This window comes from Eurytemora carolleeae, unplaced genomic scaffold (genome assembly GCF_000591075.1).
Source record: "Eurytemora carolleeae unplaced genomic scaffold, Eaff_2.0 scaffold953, whole genome shotgun sequence".
NCBI lineage: Eukaryota > Metazoa > Arthropoda > Copepoda > Calanoida > Temoridae > Eurytemora > Eurytemora carolleeae.
Window position 1 is genome coordinate 37,024 of NW_019396998.1, and position 17,997 is coordinate 55,020.

The 17,997-nt window shown below is 35.9% G+C and overlaps 3 protein-coding genes across 3 annotated transcripts in view; all 3 read left to right on the forward strand.

Annotated features, from left to right (window-relative positions):
* Nucleotides 1-7,708, forward strand: part of LOC111710920 (protein CLEC16A homolog) — a 27,501-nt gene extending 19,793 nt beyond the window's left edge. Inside the window, exons 22-25 of the mRNA XM_023485117.1 lie at nt 5,603-5,674; nt 6,105-6,183; nt 6,521-6,594; nt 7,597-7,708. Coding sequence (XP_023340885.1) covers nt 5,603-5,674; nt 6,105-6,183; nt 6,521-6,594; nt 7,597-7,693 — 322 coding nt within the window. The 3' untranslated portion in view covers nt 7,694-7,708. The remainder of the gene's footprint in view (nt 1-5,602; nt 5,675-6,104; nt 6,184-6,520; nt 6,595-7,596) is intronic.
* The window catches only part of LOC111710912 (AP-2 complex subunit mu-like), a 21,605-nt gene continuing 6,064 nt past the window's right edge, over nt 2,457-17,997 (forward strand). The window contains 9 exon segments of the mRNA XM_023485106.1: nt 2,457-2,462; nt 12,851-12,856; nt 13,380-13,469; nt 13,870-13,933; nt 14,119-14,244; nt 14,605-14,708; nt 15,070-15,169; nt 15,316-15,423; nt 17,374-17,490. Of these exon segments, the coding sequence (XP_023340874.1) occupies nt 13,408-13,469; nt 13,870-13,933; nt 14,119-14,244; nt 14,605-14,708; nt 15,070-15,169; nt 15,316-15,423; nt 17,374-17,490 (681 nt within the window). The 5' untranslated portion in view covers nt 2,457-2,462; nt 12,851-12,856; nt 13,380-13,407.
* On the forward strand, nt 8,420-12,319 carry LOC111710910 (uncharacterized). Its single transcript, XM_023485105.1, has 5 exons — nt 8,420-8,557; nt 9,168-9,216; nt 9,519-9,569; nt 10,995-11,066; nt 11,676-12,319. The coding sequence occupies exons 4-5, from the start codon at nt 11,026-11,028 to the stop codon at nt 11,989-11,991; spliced, it is 357 nt and encodes a 118-aa protein (XP_023340873.1). The 5' UTR covers nt 8,420-8,557; nt 9,168-9,216; nt 9,519-9,569; nt 10,995-11,025; the 3' UTR covers nt 11,992-12,319.

Below are 17,997 nucleotides of genomic sequence, written 5' to 3' on the forward strand. Positions count from 1 at the left end.
TCCAACCATTGTTGGCCGATCTGATACAATTTTTAACCCAGCTTTTTCTGCAATTTCCCCTTTAATGAGGTGGAAATCAGCACCTGTATCATAAAACGTCATACAGGATTGGTCTCCCAGCATTATGAACTGAAGAATAAACGTAGTATCATCACCAGATTGAGGAATGATATTGCTTGGACTTATAGCTTGAAGCATGCCGGTCTCAGTGTCAAAACTAGGGGTTGGTTGACCAGGATTAGGAGATCTTGTGAGACAGCGACGTTTACAAGCACAAACATCATCCTGGCAGTTTTTGCAGATGGTAACAGTGTGGGCAGATAGTCAATCAATTTCTAGTAGGACGTTACCGTCAATGCTACCTGTAACTATTCCTTTGAGATAGCCTTCCAGAGCACTAGCAAACACAGCAACATCAATGTCATCCTTGTGAGTATCATCAAAGCAGAACAGAACACATCTTGGAGGGTAATGCTTTAGTTTGGGGTTGTCTCCGCACTTCTTGCATTTCATGGCATCTGGAACACGGTTAGCACACTTTCTGTCACATATGTCCCTTGGTTTGAGGCATGTTAGACAAAACTTGCCTAAGGCTAAATCTAGCCTAGCTCTACATCCTGCAGTAAGAAATGATCTGCAGGCACCCAACTCATGAGTATGTCTTTCAAAAACACATGGAAACTCACATTTTGAGTTGGGCCTGATAGAAGTAGTTAGTTTTCCATCCTTAGTTTTGTCTTTAGACTTTGACTTACTGTTGTCCTTAGACTTAGGGGGAGGAGACGAAGCAGATACATGGACTGTAGGAGATTGCTGTTGAGGGCTCCCAACAATAGTGGCATGAGCTCTATTACTTACCTTTGGAGAAGTAGGTTCCTTTGTCTTAGATCTGGAAGGTTCTTCATGGCCACTTTTCCACATAGCTTCAGTTATCTTAGAGTTGGCCTTCACAGTCTCAACAATCAGTTCAAAAACTTCAATGCCATGAAGGTTATCTACATCTTTGCCATTGGCTACCATCAAAGTGAAGAATTTATCTTTAGCTTTTCTAGGTAGCTTGCCTACCAACAGGTCTAAAAAGTCTGTACTTTCTACCCAGTTAGTGTACATATCCTCTGACATCTCAGGTATATCCTTCAGTTCCTGTATCCTTTTTACAGCAGCTTTCAATGACCTGTAATAATTAGCCAGTCCTGAAGTAACCGTTGAATCTGCAGGAGGAGTAGATGATGGAAGTGCCTTGAGTAAGTTCTTAGACATAACTCGTGGCTTGCCATAATGGGAACATAACCAACTGGTTAACCCATCATAGTTGTGTCTTAGATCAACAGCTTTCAATTGTAGAGTTTTCTCCAAGTACTGATCATACAGAAGGGCAGCTTTCTGTTGCTTTGATCCCTTGTCTGCTGTATATCTCTCAAATTTCTTAATAAACTCAAAGACTGAGAGTTCAGAACTTTCTGTGAACTGTTTCAATCCCTCGAACAGCTTTCCATCAAGTGAAGGTTTACCGCAATCAATGGCAGTGTAGACATTCTTGAGTTGAATAGCCCAATTATGAGCCTCATCCATTAAGTCCTCTCCCATATCAATGATGGCGTTGTCAACACAGGAATCTGGTAGAGATGAGTAATTATCTATTTCCTTTTTGAGTTCCTTTTTTAGATCATTGACAAATGGCAGGGTCATCTTGAGCAGGTCTTGTACATGGCTTTTGGAAAGCTCATTGTTAATTTCAGCTTCCAGTAGAGACCTCAATCTTCGACATTGACTGGCAATGTTCCTAACACTTCTTCTTGCTCTGCGATTCTGCTCATTACTACTGGAAGAAGTATGTTCCCTCTGCAGATGACAATTTCCTTCTTGAGCCTGAGGATCTCCAGCTTGAAGAGGATGACCAGTGGGATATCCTTGTACGTAACCAGCATTACGCTGAGTTATGTTCAGGATCGTATTATATTCCTTATTCTGAGAAGAAGTGATACTTGAGGTTGAAGAATGAGAGTGATAACCAACATGTTCAGGAGGACCTGTTGCTTGATCATGCCTTGCCTGCGAGGGGTCCTGTCCGTTGATAGGTGGATTTCTATCACGGTGACCATTTAATGCTACCAGTTCTGCATCATGAGTACTGCCTGCATTTGGATCTCTATAAAACCCTCGGGATCGCCTTAGAGGCACAATACCTGAAGGATTTTCATAATGAGTCCTTGGCAAAGGTGGTGATGTGGTTGATGAGGTTGAATAGAATGGAGATCTGGATTGTGTCTTTGAAACATGGGACACAGAAGGACGTTGCTGATTTTTGTCATGGCGAGGAAGGTGCCTTGAAGCTGTTTCTAATCTATTCCTTTGATTCAATCTTAGCTGAATCTGAGCCATGTCTGCGTTAAGCTTTGCAACATCTCTACGCAGATCAGCCTGTGTTTTGGCAATACCATCAACAGTGTATTGATTCACTTGTCCTGCTGCTCCATTATCTCGTCGATCAGATTCAAGAATATCCAATGCATCATCCATTTGAGCAGTGAATTCCATTATGAGTTCTTGCATCTCTGGGATACTTTCTAGTTGCTCCTGATAAGCATGAACTGTGTTCTCCAAGTTAGTAAACTTTTCCTCCATTCTACGGATGGTTTCTTGCTGATGCTTAATGCAATCCTCAAGCTCAGCAATTTTATTGGTTGTACTTCTATACTGCTTTCTCATCTCATTGCGATCACATTTTGTATCAGTGAGCTGACGTAGCCTCTCACGAAGATTCTGAACCTGGACAGATCTTGATAAGGAGAGATTCTCAAAAGACCTAGCTCCTCTCTGTGTAACAGATTTATCTGAGTCAGGTCTGATAATAATATTAGGTACATTACCTAATAAGAAACTAGGTCTCGTGTTGTAACCATCTATTTCAGGTGAGGTAATAGCTGGAGAGGTGCATCGACTGGGGATTGTAGAGGGAGGGCCACTGGCTAACATTGCAGTATTAACATGAGTTCTGTAAACTTCAAATCTGGCCTGAACTCCCTGTATATCAGATACCAACTCATCAAAGTTGGAGATTCTTAATATTTCATCAAGCATGCTAAATCGCTCGAATATTTGATTTCCAGCAATATCAGAGATAATTTCCCAATTGTCTTGCCTCATTAGCTCTAAACCAAACCATTCTACTTTTACTTTCAAATCCTGAAGGTAGTTGAGGGCTTCCTCCTGAGAAACAACTCTTAGGTGGAGTATTTCACTCCCTTGCCAAAGATTATACTCATGTTGGTTGTTCCCAACCACTGTGTTGCCAAGTCCTTCATTAATAGTATTGACAGTAAGTCCATGGTCATCTGGGTCACCACTTTGACCAGCTGCTGGTGTAGAAGTATTTCTAGGTGGAGAAAGAATGCCAATGCTAGTGAAACCTGAACTTGTTCCCCCAATTTGTTTATCTGGTACAACAGTTTCAGCTTGAGAACTGTTAGGGCTATCTACTGCAGTCTCCATATTAGTAGTAAAATTATCATGGGTTTGTTGAGATGGGTTCTGAGGTTCATTAAAGAGATGCTGATTCGAGTTCACTGAGGTTCTTCTATTTCCTCCAGGTAATTGTACCAATGGCTTATCTTTTGATTGACTTCTTGTAGCTAGAGGCATGGCTATGACCAAAGAAGTTTCTCAGAAATATGCAGGGAACACCAGAAGATAGTCACAGTGCCTAAAGCAGCTATGATGTACAAAGGTGTAGGTCTAATGATCAAAGTTTAACTTTCCTCCCAAGATTTTGTTAGCTGGGTAATTTGAAAATAATTTTCAAGACGCCAAAAAAAACTACTCCAGTATTACACTGTGAATATGATTTGGTTTGCTGAAATGCTCAGGACAAATATATTTTTGTTAGCTGGGTAATTTGAAAATAATTTTCAAGACACCAAAAAAAAACTATTCCAGTATTACACTGTGAATATGATTTGGTTTGCTGAAATGCTCAGGACAAATATAATTTTATTCTCACTCTGTTTCAGTTTGCCAGCACGTTATTTGTTAGCTGGGTAATTTGAAATATTTTTTTTTTTTTTAACAAATTATTTTTCACTAATTCACTAGAAACTGTAGCCCTTATACCAGGGAGGTAACTTGTGTTCACTAAATGTTTTAGAACTAATTTAGTGTGTTTTGTAAGTTGTATGGAATACTGTGTACAGTAATCAGTATTACACTGAATTAACTGTACCTGTGACAATCTTGTTAACAGATTGCCGAGACTTTGGCGAGTGCTTACAAAAATCAATTAAACATTACGTTTATTTATTAAACCGAAAAATGACAAGTATTACACTTAATCATTTTTATAAAATATTTTGACACTCGGCACCAGTAAGAAGCCGACAAAGCTTTTTTGTAAAGAATTGTGGCGCGATTAGAATGACCCCCTCACGCACGGGGGGGGGGGGGAGATACTCAAGCCCCTTTTTGTAAAACTTGATTCCTACCTGGTGGTGTCAAAATATTTCCGGTTCAAGTCGGTATTCATGTTAACCGGATCTTCTGTAAATATACAATATATTATCGGCGGACTTTTATCTTGCGAACAAAGTACAGAATTTACGATGGGAGTAGATTGCTGAATATGCTCAGCCTCTTACTCCATAGATCGAGACAATTCTAAAGTAAAATCCAAGATTAGTAAATCAAAACAAACCGCAAATAAATGTGTTTAATATTTCCGAATATTACCTTTACAAAATGCCCTTCTTAGCAAGTTTTAATCATGGCCTTTATATATTATAAATATTCTGAAAAGATTATTTGGATTTAATACTTTAAAATAAACAACAAAACCAAAAACGGGACACTAACAATACATTCTTTCACTTGCAAAGTTTTGATTAGATTGACACATCAGTCCTTGTGTGATGTGTACACAATGTACTCTGTACACAGTGTACAGTTCATTGTTCATAGAGAAGAGAGAGAGGACTAGGACTTCATTATTCACGATTCTGAATATCGTCTTCTTCAGCAGCAATGTTGTCTCCGATAGTAACATTCAGAACATGAAATAAAAAATGTTGTTAAGATGAAAACAAATACCTTTCAGAAGGGGAAATGGGCCGATTATTACAATCGCGCCACAATTAGATAATAATGGTTATGAGATTGAAAACTGATTATTTTCAATTTGGTTCTCTTAAAAACTTACGCGCGGATTTTTTTTTGCAAGAAACGATATTGGAATTATAAGAATTAAATAGTGTTAAACTTAGAAATTTACAACAATATCTTCCACATTATTGGTCGAAATAAAGGTTTCAAGGGTACCCTTGTAAATCAGACGTTGCCCTCTTTTAATTGAGGGTCACTTGAAATTACACCTTCAGTCCTGAAAAAAAAATTTAAAAAATCATAAAAGTATCTAAATTTACAATTCTGCACTATTATCAATTATCAATAAGAAGTTTAACTATTTATGCTTGGTTGGTTGAACCGATTCTCTTTTTAGAGAAACTCAACATTCAGGATAAACAGATTATTTCTTAATTTTAGTGTTGTTGGATTTCTTTCAATATTCTTTTTTTCGCCATGTAATTTTTAATTTATGTATTTTTTTGGTTAGGACGTTTTTCTTACTCCGGGATATATCTCTAAGTCTGCAAGGAGAACATGAGACCAGTTTACCCTTATCCAGGTTAATATTCAAGTACAATGCTTTCCGGGCGCTCCGTGCATGATTTTCTAGTAACAATTTTGCCTTTTAAATGTTGTTTTAAAAAGCCACCACTTTTCATTTTACATCCTATAACTTCAAAATTTTAATGGATTTTTATGTTTTCATCTGCGGATATCCAAAAAATTTAAATTTTTTAATGTTAGTGTTGACCAAAATCCTTTCCGGGATTATGCGAATTTCCACAAACGTTTGTGTATGATTGGTTCCCAGGATTTGACGTTTATTCTTACAAAAATACTTGAGTCTTTCAGCACTTGCGTCTTTTAAATTATAAAGGTTGTTCGGTTTCAGCTCAGAACTTGATTAAAAACAGTATGCAAAATATTGAAAATTGAAATAAATAAACCTGCAAATTTTTGGTTGGCTGTTTCATTCTTTTTATATTTAGCTCTGATAGCTGTGTAAGTGAAGGATCTGTCTTGGATCTTAACAATTCTGATCTTTTGGCACTTACTGTTGAATACAAGGCAAGTTTAACAATTGTTTTCTGTCTGTTATCTACTAATCATATTCAATTCCGATGTACAAGAGGAAACAATTGAAAGAAATGACAAGTGGTTAAAACTTCTGTTTGAAATATGGATTAGCTTCATCGACTGAACTCTATATTTAGAAGATTAACTTTTAAATCTGAGAAGGTTTCCATTTCAGGCTCTAGTGAGGTTTCCTGCACCCCGGATTTAACTCTGGATCCATAAAATAAATTATTTAAAATAATGAGAAGGGTTAGCAGTAGTAAATTAGTTATGAGTTATTTTAAATTCATTGAATTTAAATAGAGTTTATAATTTAAATTTTTTATAGGATGGAACAAAGCAGCGGAGGTTTCTTGTCGTGGACTCACTTCAGATTATACTGATAGAACCAGACGCTCATAGGTCAGTTTATTTAGAGGTCAACCTGCTTTTCTGTTTATTTCTTATACTAATAGATCCAGATACTCATAGTTCAGTTCAGGTTCATGCAGCTTGTAGGTCAACCTGTCTTTCTGTGTTTTTTCTGTTCATACATAGGTTGGGTTGGGAGTTATACTCGGATACCTTCAACCCTTGATAATTATTTGGTTGGGTTGGGGAGTTACTAGATAGATACCTTCAATCCTTTATAAATATTAGGTTGGGTTTGGGAGTTACTTAAAGATACCTTCAATCCTTGATAATTATTTGGTTGGGTTTGGGAGTTATACTCGGATACCTTCAATCCTTGATAATTATTAGGTTGGGTTGGGGAGTTATACTCTGATACCTTCAAACCTTGATAAATATTAGGTTGGGTTGGGGAGTTATACTCGGATACCTTCAAACCTTGATAAATATTAGGTTGGGTTGGGGAGTTATACTCGGATACCTTCAATCCTTGATAAATATTTGGTTGGGTTTGGGAGTTATACTCGGATACCTTCAAGCCTTGATAATTATTAGGTTGGGTTGGGAAGTTATACTCGGATACCTTCAATCCTTGATAAATATTAGGTTGGGTTGGGGAGTTACTAAATAGATACCTTCAATCCTTGATAAGTATTAGGTTGGGTTGGGATTTATACTAGGATACCTTCAATCCTTGATAAGTATTAGGTTGGGTTGGGATTTATACTCGGATACCTTCAAACCTTTATACATATTAGGTTGGGTTGGAGAGTTACTAGATAGATACCTTCAAACCTAGATAAGTATTTGGTTGGGTTTGGGAGTTACTAGATAGATACATTCAATCATTGATAAGTATTTGGTTGGGTTTGGGAGTTACTAGATAGATACCTTCAATCCTTGATGAATATTAGGTTGGGTTGGGATTTATACTCGGATACCTTCAAATTGATAATTATTAGGTTGGGTTGGGGAGTTACTAGATAGATACCTTCAATCCTTGATAATTAATAGGTTGGGTTGGGGAGTTTCTAGATACTCTGGATACCTTCAAGACCTGGAGGTGATGAGTGATAAGGAGGATTCAAGGAAACATATACACACACAATAAAAACTTTCTTTTCTTACAACGTCAGGCTCTTTTTTTATGCAAACTAGATCTTCCAACATTTTTACTGAACCATTTGTACTTAAATTAATTAAATCAAATCATGTCATAAACATTCGCAGCATTAAAGGGAGTGACCGGCTATGTAAGGTAGTTAAACTGAGTATGCAGTTTCATTTGAGACATATTAAACTTTGTTTGTCTGTACATCCTGAGTTTGAGCGCAAATTCGACGTTCAAAACTCCTACTTTGGGGGTGGATACGTTTTCAGAATTAGTTTTTTTTTTTAATTATTAAAAAACGAAGACATAAAATTTTATAAAGTTCAACATTAAACTACAGACGTCATGTATAGGAACATGTTGAGAAAAAAAATTTAATCTTATCAACGAAAATAAGTAATCTTGTTCAATTATTAGTTTCTATTTTCTCATTATTCTGGTTTCTCATTATTCACAAAGATTTTTGCAGATTTTCTAGGATTATTATTAAAAAGACGACATTTGAAGAATTTGAAGAAATCTGCGAATAAATTCAAAGAAGATAAGAAATTCAATATAATAATGAAAACGAAACAATTGATTTTAGCATTGATTTATTGACAAATTTCTTTTAAAAAAATATGTTCCTAAATCTAATTAAATTACTGTATAATTTTTACTTTATTTTTCGTTNTTCTTAGGTAGCAAACTTATTATTGGAAATTCTTTATTTATAAGACATTTTTCCCAGGAAGGAGAGTAGGCGTACCCGGTTAGCAAGCAGTGCTGGACACTCCCCTAGAGATGGAGGAGGAACGCCCGTAGATCCACAATCTTCCACACCCTCTGGACGTTCCTCTGGCTACAGACCTATTTTTGAGTCAGGTAGCTGATGCAGGGTGGGAGGGTGAGGTGGCAATCTAGAGAATTGTTTAACGATTGTCCAATGTCCATGCTTCCATGCTAATTGAGATGTACAGTGTACACACAACAGATACAGATATTAAAAGGCGTTTTTATTTTGCCACAGTATTTCGACTGTTTTATTAATTTATATATGTATTGTTTGTCTTTCAAATATTCAGTTAATCCTTTTATTTACACTGCTGCTCCAGAAATCGTTCTTAGTGACTTAAAAGGGACTATGAACGTAGTTTTAGGTGACTTTCAATTTAAATAGTTACATGCTAAGAGCACAATGGCATCAGGTGATTACCAACTCTTGTCCCAACAAAAATAATCTATAAAATATTTTTATATCTGAAACATTGAAAGTTTTAATTGTGGTATCTTTACAAAAGTGACTTGCGCTTTTACGCGTCAAATGCAATGTAGAAAATTGACATAATTCGTCAAGATAGAGATATCTTCCTCAATGACGATTTAGGTACCGTAGAAAATCGTGTAATGCAACTGTGTAAATGAAGTGCCATTTAAACCACGGGGACAGTCCTTGTCTCTAAAAACTGGAGATAAATAAGATTTGTCTATTCAGGGTTCCGGGTACCTGGTTCCGCCTCACTACTCCGGCCTGGGGATAGAAGGTAGAAATCAAACCGAAATTATTTTTTTTGATTCAATTTTTGTTTTTTCCTAAGAATCTTGACAAATAAAGATTATTTTAACTTTTTTAACAGCCATTTAGGACACGGTCAAATTTACCTAACATAAATATTACAATTTAAACTGAGGTCTTAACTTTTCTATTTTAATCCCTTTATTAAGCCCTAATCCGTATCTTTTGTATTTATACGGATTAAGTTATACAGTTATCCCAAAAGAGAACACCAAAGTATAAGTCGCTTTTTAAGTCTCAGACATTGAACACTGAATTATGGTTTTTCAGAGCTGTGCACAGGAAGCTCTCGCCAAGAAGGTCAACTAGAAATGCTTCTAGGTAGACTTTTTATATAATCGGAAATTTTGCTAACTAGGCTATTAGAGCACTCAATCTTTCAGCATTTCCTCTTTGATTAAACAATTAAAAAGAATTTGGCGGATAAATTTATTTTTATTTTTATGAGCACCCATAAACCTTCCCTGGGGTCATGTGAGGTCCCACAAAAAATTTGAGTGCAATAGGTTAACTGGTATGATGTTTAATGGATACAAACGAACAGACAAGCAAGCAAGCCAAGTATGTATGAATTTGGATAAAGTAAACAATCGAAAAAAAATTCGCTCAAGTAAGCGATAAAATTTTTGATTTTGCTGTTTTCAAGTTTTGAAGTTTTTTTTGCTCGCTTATAGAAAACCAATTTAATATAAACCTGTCCAATGTGATTTAGAGATAAGCTCAACTCAATATTAATATAATTTTGAGATTAGTTCAAATATTAATATAATTTTGCAATTTTATGTGATCTAGATCGAAGTGGCTAATTGGATAATTAGATAATCTTGTGAGGAAAAAATGTAATTATGGAAAATGCATCAAGATTATTTTATCAAGTTTAAGAATTCCATTATTACATTTTTATCCTCATAAGATTATTCTATATAATAAAGCAAGACATTCGTTTATTTAGATATTCTTTTACATATAGTACATATAGAATTATATGCTTATGTACTTTTTATATGCAGTCCTAACTAATGTATTTTGTACTATCTATTTACTGAACTATCAAGGGTTATAAAATGCCAAAAAGGGTTAGGAAAATCTAAAAAGTAATTTTGTTTTTGTTTTTTTGGACAAATATCAAGATGTGACACAAGATGTGACACCTTTTTACCTCCCTGTACCCTACCATTTAAATTCTTTGATTCACAGTGATAGTGTCAAAAACGAGTGTGCTAGTGAAAGAAATAGAGGGGGGAGCGTCAAACGCCCCCTAGCCCAGTCTTTTTAGGGTTAAGCACTGTCTAGTATATATCTACTGAATTTTTGTAATATTTTTTTATCTACTGTAAAATCTAGTGTATTTTGTACTATCTATCTGCTGTTCTATCTACTGTAATTCTGTAATCTATCTGCTATCTAGTGTATTTTGTACTATCTATCTGCTTTTCTATCTACTGTAATTCTGTAATCTATCTGCTATCTAGTGTATTTTGTACTATCTATCTGCTGTTCTATCTACTGTGATTTTGTAATCTATCTGCTATCTAGTGTATTTTGTACTATCTATCTGCTGTTCTATCTACTGTGATTTTGTAATCTATCTGCTATCTAGTGTATTTTGTACTATCTATCTGCTGTTCTATCTACTGTGATTTTGTAATCTATCTGCTATCTAGTGTATTTTATTATTTTTTATCTCTTTTTATATATTGTGTCCAATCTAGTGTATTTTATTATCTTTTTTTTCTTATTATCTAGGGAACCAAGTCCTCTACCTGACAGTATACCTATGCAGCCAATACCAAGACGAGATCAAGAATCTAATATTAGGTAACAGTTACGGGTTAGGAGTTAAAGGGAGTCCCTTGCTAGACAAAGTAGTTGAGCTGAAAGTGCAGTATTGTAGAGAAAAACTGGATTCATTTAATACATTTGAGACATTTTTACGGTGTACAATTTTTAAAATGAGCGTGAAGTCGTTTGTAATATTTCATCAATTCTTACTGCACTTTCAGCTCAACTACAATGTCTAGCAAGCCACTCTCTTTAAGCGCGGGGGGGGGGGGGGGGGGGTAAATTCAATTTGTGCGACTTTCTTGATTTTTAATACTCAGCTTTAAAGACACCTTGCACGACGCGCGTCTGATTTATCTTAAGCTTTTATTATAATCGTTTTCATGTAATGTATCAATTTTGTGATTTTTATAATTATAATTATAAAAGTTTTACTGAGCTGAGTAGAAAAGAATATTTAGCTTTAAAGATATGTTAAGTTTGATCAAAACTCCATTATTTTGTTTTCTCATTTAGTATTTTGTATGTCTACTAATTACGAATTTTGTGAAATGTGTGTCCGCTAATTTCGAACTCGAAAATTAAGAATTTTGTTTTCCGCTTATTTATAATTTTGTTTATCTTCTAATTACTAAATATTTTTAGGAAGGCCAGTGTTGCTGAAACTAGTTTTGAAGGACAGCATTGGTATGTTGGGGAGGATGGGAGTACTACCTCCCGTAGTGACGAGACTGGGAGTGATATAGCCTGTAGGGGGAGTGATGTCGCTATTGGAGGAAGTGATATTGCCATTGAGGGCAGTGATATTGCCATTGGGGGCAGTGATGTTGCCAGCCGGGGGAGTGATCTAGCTAGTAGGGGGAGTGATATAGCTAGTAGGGGGAGTGAGGACGACATCTTAAGTTTTGGGATCGAGGAAAGAAAATCTGCGAGAAGAAAAGGATCTGTACATGATGTATAAATGTGTACACTGTACACTGACATGTATGTTCAGGATGTATTAGCAAATAGTAAAATTTTGTACATTACCTATTACCAGCTATTTTATCCGTTTCCTTATTTATTTCATAAAATTTACAATTTAGGGTTTATACGTATTGTACAGCACAGAAGACGTACAGTACATTGTACACTGTACAATGTACGTAGTTATATTTTTACACAAGGGCTGCTATAAGTAATGTGCCATGAAACTGAACATTGATCGATTGTTAAAAAAAGTCATTTATACCGGGTTACACCATTTAAGTTTGATTTTACTTAATTTTTGTCATTGCATTGCATTTGTTCGGTTTAACAAGTTTTATTTTATTTGAAAAACTAATTCAGAGCGATACAATTTCTCATATTAATATTTGGTATGGAAATTATTAAAGATGACTGTGCTGAAAACTTTAGAAATGTGGATATCGAGATCAATGGAGATATCAATTGGAGAAACCAGAACAGCCAAATTGAGCAACCGGGAAATTTGAAATTTTGGGCGCCATTTTATTGGAGAATTCTCATTGGTCAAAAACTGTCAGGGAGAGAAAAGAAAGAAAAACAGCGGATTAAGAATGAAATTTAAAGTGTCTACATCGGATATTCAGGCTAAGCTGTTGGGATTAAACGAATCCAATTCTAAAGTTTTCAGGTTTAGAAGCTCAGTGCTTTTATTGCTCTTAGTTTCGTAAACTGTAAAGGGTATTTTTTACACTGTTCTTGCCAGGAACCAGAGCTTAGGATCTATTACATTCTGATTCTCTAAATGCTAAGTAATACGCTTTTTGGATTCGATCCGTTGATCCGCACATATTTTAGGATCAGACTTGGGGGAGCCAAAATATCTTTGCACTGAAAAACTTGTTTTTACAAAAAAAAATTCATTAGTTTCTCATTTTGATTGTAAAAAATGTTTTTTTTTTTTGCATTTTTCTCTTTAATTAACCCACAAATCTTAACCATACAATCCGTAACTGTTAATAAATTTAATATTCGCAATATTTTAAAGTAAAAATGTCTTAAATTATTTCCCTCCTCTCTCCTAGACTTATTATCAATTTTTAAAATTCGTGCTAATTACACTGCTCTTTCAATTCACATTCCATTTAAATAAGCAAATGTACTTAGTCCAGATCAATAGAACTTGCAGTTAGTTTGTAGTGGCACATTTTTGCAAAAATTATGGAGAGGAAAAGGGAAAAATGGATATTTTTATAACAATTAAAACATTCTCCCATAAAATTGCAATTTTCCGTTGAAAAATATTGAAATGTTTGAAAAATGTATGTAAATTTTATTATCTGAAGAGTTTAGTAACTTGTTATACGTTATCATTGATTGGTGTGATATGCTGACTGGTTGTTTCAGAGTGAATGCAAGTCTAAGCTTGACAATGATCGGTGGATTGTTTTGTTACAATCATAAGGGGGAGGTCCTGATCTCTAGAGTCTACAGGTAGGGGTAGGGGAGGTCATTATTTCTAGAATCTACAGGTAGGGGTAGTGGAGGTCCTTTTTTAGGTTCTACAGGTAGGGAGTAGGGGAGGTTGCCATTTCTAGGGTCTACAGGTAGGGGAGGTTGTCATTTCTAGGGTCTACAGGTATGGATTTTGAATGGGAATGTTGTCATATTTAGGGTCGTCAGGGGTAGGGGGTAGGTCGTCATCTCCAGGGTCATCAGTGTTGGAGGTCGTCAGCTCTAGAGTGTACCTAGCTTATAAATTAACTGAAGTGAATTTAGTCGGAGGACAGTGTGCATGCATGCAGTTGCTATATGGTTCATCTGGATATTTTAAATAATAAAAGATCCTTTATGTCGTCTTCATATTCGCAGTTTTACAGTTTTCTTACTTAAGGGATGATATTGGACGAAATGCTGTGGATGCCTTTAGGGTTAATGTCATCCATGCTAGGCAGCAGGTTAGTGTCATTCATTTTCATTATCTATCATTGAAATCGTAACTTTTCGTTCATTCGTCACAACTATCAGAAATATTACCTCCATCAATAAATAATTGACCTGACAATTGATTTCCTCTCACAGGAGCAAAACTTCTTTTAATAATGATTGTGACTTTCATTGACAATTTCCTTCATTTTATTAGGTGAGGTCCCCAGTGACCAACATTGCCAGGACCTCGTTCTTCCACATTAAGAGGTCCAACCTCTGGCTTGCCGCGGTCACTAAACAGAATGTAAATGCCGCGATGGTTTTCGAGTTCCTGTTAAAGGTAATATAAAATTAAGAGACAAGAGCGCAAACTTTAAAAAATGACCACGAGAGAGAATCTCAAAATTAAATTTAAATTAAATTAAAATAAAAGGTCATTAATTTGAATTTTTATATTCCTACAATTGTTTCATGGATTTTTTTATTTGTCACAAGAGTTCAACCCCGAAAAATAGATAATATTGGAGAGGAGAGATATAATTTTGAATAAAGATTTAGCATTTATCGGATTCAACCCAGTTTTAAGCCAATAATTCATAAAGTGCTCCCCCCCCCCTCTACTAGAACAATGATGCATTTCTATATTATTAATTAACATATTGTTTCCGATTTATACCCCTGAATCAATCTGTTTGTTCAGTTTGTTGAGGTGATGCAGAACTATTTCGGGAAGATCTCCGAGGAGAACGTTAAGAACAACTTCGTCCTCATCTACGAGCTTCTCGACGAAATCGTCGACTTCGGGTAAATCCCGCCCCTTCCCCTTTCCATAGTCCATTGCGCTCAATTTACGCATCAATAAAAATACCTACATGTCTAGATAACCCTAATAATCGCTGTATACCTAGACAACCCTAATAATCGCTATATACCTAGATAACCCTAATAATCGCTGTATACCTAGATAACCCCAATAATCGCTGTATACCTAGTTACGCCAATAATTCCTGTATACACCTAGAAACCACCAAAAATTCCTTTATGCCTAGATACCCCAAATGATCCCTGTAAACCTAGATACCCCAAATAATCCCTACATACCTAGATACCCCCAATTATCTCGAATACCTAGGTACCCCCAATAATCCCTCTATACATTACCTAGATACCCCCAGAATACTGATACCGGGGTACTGAAGACCTTCATTACTCAGCAAGGTGTAAAGTCCGCAAGCAAGGAGGAGCAGGCCGCCATCACCAGCCAGGTTTAATTTCCCCTTTGCATTTTAGATTCTGTTCATCAATATATGTATATTCGCTTTAAACCTTTGTCCAAATGAACATTTGACAAATGAATGTTTGTTATATCGATCCTATTTATGTGTGAACCTTTTAATAAACATATGTTTAGGTGACAGGACAGATTGGTTGGAGGAGGGAGGGTATCAAGTACAGGAGGAACGAGCTGTTCCTTGATGTACTGGAGTACGTTAACCTACTCATGTCTCCACAAGGACAGGTGAGTCCAGGGGTTGGAGGAGGGAGGGTATCAAGTACAGGAAGAATGAGCTCTTCCTTGATGTACTAGAGAACGTCAACCTACTCATATCCCCTTAAGGACAGATGGCGTATTCAAGGGGTGGGGGGCTTGGGGGCTTAGCCCCCTTTGGATCAGTGAAATCTATGGTTTTAAGCGGCCGGCGGTTGCTGAGCCTCCCCCTTCAAAAGAAAAAAAATGTTAAGCCCCCCCATCTCGACAAATTCCTGACAACGCCCCTGAGTCCAGGGGTTGGGAGACAATTTCATTTATGCAAAAATATTATTCTTTCCAAACCTATCCTTCGTTAAAGGGACTGAAAGCATAAATTCAAGTGACCCTCCATGCAAAAAGGTCAACGTCCGATTTACAACGGTACCCATTAAACCTTTGACTGTTCACCGTGTACAGAGATCTCCCTGTGTAAATCTCTATAAAACTGGTAGAATTGCTGTAAACCCCGATATACCATGCGTACAGTGTGAACTAAACAGTACACACCACTCATAAAATGGAGGGTCACTTAAAATTACGCCTATAGTCCATGTGTAAATGAACAAACATTATTCCAGTTTAGATGATAGGAATATTTGTAAAAAAATCTTATTCTCCTCAGTTAATCATTATACTTCGCAACATAGTGAAATCTGGAAATGTTGAAAAGCAAATCAAAAACCAAAAACTGTTTTTATGTTAATATTTATTATATGGTCCAGCGAGGGGAGGAAGGCCAACCACATCAATCTCTAGTCCGAACCACATTCTCCTCATTTTCTCGTCCGAACCACCTCGGAATCCTCGTCCTTCGATTATTATTTGTTAAAAAGTTTCCAAGTCTTGAAGATAAAACTATTTTTTAAAAATCTGGCCACGTTAGGGCATAAAATATGGATGGACTAAAGTATTGCAATGATTAAATCATGTTGGAATCTTCAAACCCATGAGAATGATGTCAAACTTTATTTAGGTAAAACTTAAATCTCGTCTGCCTCCGTAATGGCTAACCTTCGTGATATGAAAAAAATAGCAAAATATTCGGCATACCCCTGCCTTTAATTTTCCCCATGGAACCACCCGGAAAAATTCTATGGTTTACACTAAAGTTAACAAAAAAAGATTGAAGTTCCATAAACTTGGAATTATTTGCGACATTCTACACCAGGAATATCTGAAAATGCGCGTAAAAAAGGTGAACATTTCTAAAGACATTAAACTTGAAATCTTTAATTCAATTGAAACTTTTTTTTCGATTTACAAAAATTTTATATTTCATTTATGCCCTAACGTTGTCCGATTCTTTAAAAATAGTTTTATCTGGAAGGATTAGACACTTCAAAAAAATACTATTGAAAGGACGAGGACTTCGAGGTGGTTCGGACGAAAAAATGAGGAAAATGAGGAGAATGTGGTTCGGACTAGAGATTGATGTGGTTGGCCTTCCTCCTCTCGTCCAGCCGTTTGGCCAGCTATAGCTAACCTATATACAAATATACACTGTATTAGTGTATAAGTGTAAAATGTACGCTCTATATAGGTGTTATCTGCCTATGTAGCTGGTAAAGTAGTGATGAAAAGTGTATATATATGTACGCTTTATACAGGTGTTATCTGCCCATGTAGCTTGTAAAGTAGTGATGAAAAGTGTATATTTATGTACGCTATACAGGTGTTCTCTGCCCATGTAGCTGGAAAAGTAGTGATGAAAAGTGTATATTTATGTACGCTTTATACAGGTGTTATCTGCCCATGTAGCTGGTAAAGTAGTGATGAAAAGTGTATATTTATGTACGCTTTATACAGGTGTTATCTGCCCATGTAGCTGGTAAAGTAGTGATGAAAAGTGTATATTTATGTACGCTTTATATAGGTGTTATCTGCCCATGTAGCTGGTAAAGTAGTGTATAAGTGTATATTTATTTATGCTCTATACAGGTGTTATCTGCCCATGTAGCTGGTAAAGTAGTGATGAAAAGCTACTTGTCTGGAATGCCTGAATGTAAATTCGGTATCAACGACAAGATCAACATGGATACGAAGGTTGGTTGTTCAGTTTTAAACCCTTGAACCTTTTTTTCTCATTGGAATTTTTCAAAATTAGACTATTATTAGAGCTTGGAAAGGGTCTTTTTCTTTGTAATCTGGAAACAATTTTAATAAATATTGAGAAATAGATAAATTTTCTTGACAAGGGGCCTGTTTTCTAAGTAGTGAGTACATGGGCGGGGGGACTATAATTTCAGGGTGGCCAAAATGTACGGATTGTACGGATTGATTTTTTTAACCCTAAAATTGTACGGATTTGTTTTCAAATTGTACGGATTAATGGAGGCGTCTGGTTTTGCGTATAAATCCCAATGATTCCTCTTTACATTACCAATTTTTGCCTGTCAAGTTACTCTTGTTATCTTTACATCTTAGCTTCATTACATTAAACAGTTTGTAAGCCACACATGTATTTACATAAATAATATAATAGTTACCTAATGGTGAGGTCGAAAACCATAAAATGCCTTTAAATAAATCAGATGACAGAAGACGTATGTCCCTTCCTCTGCC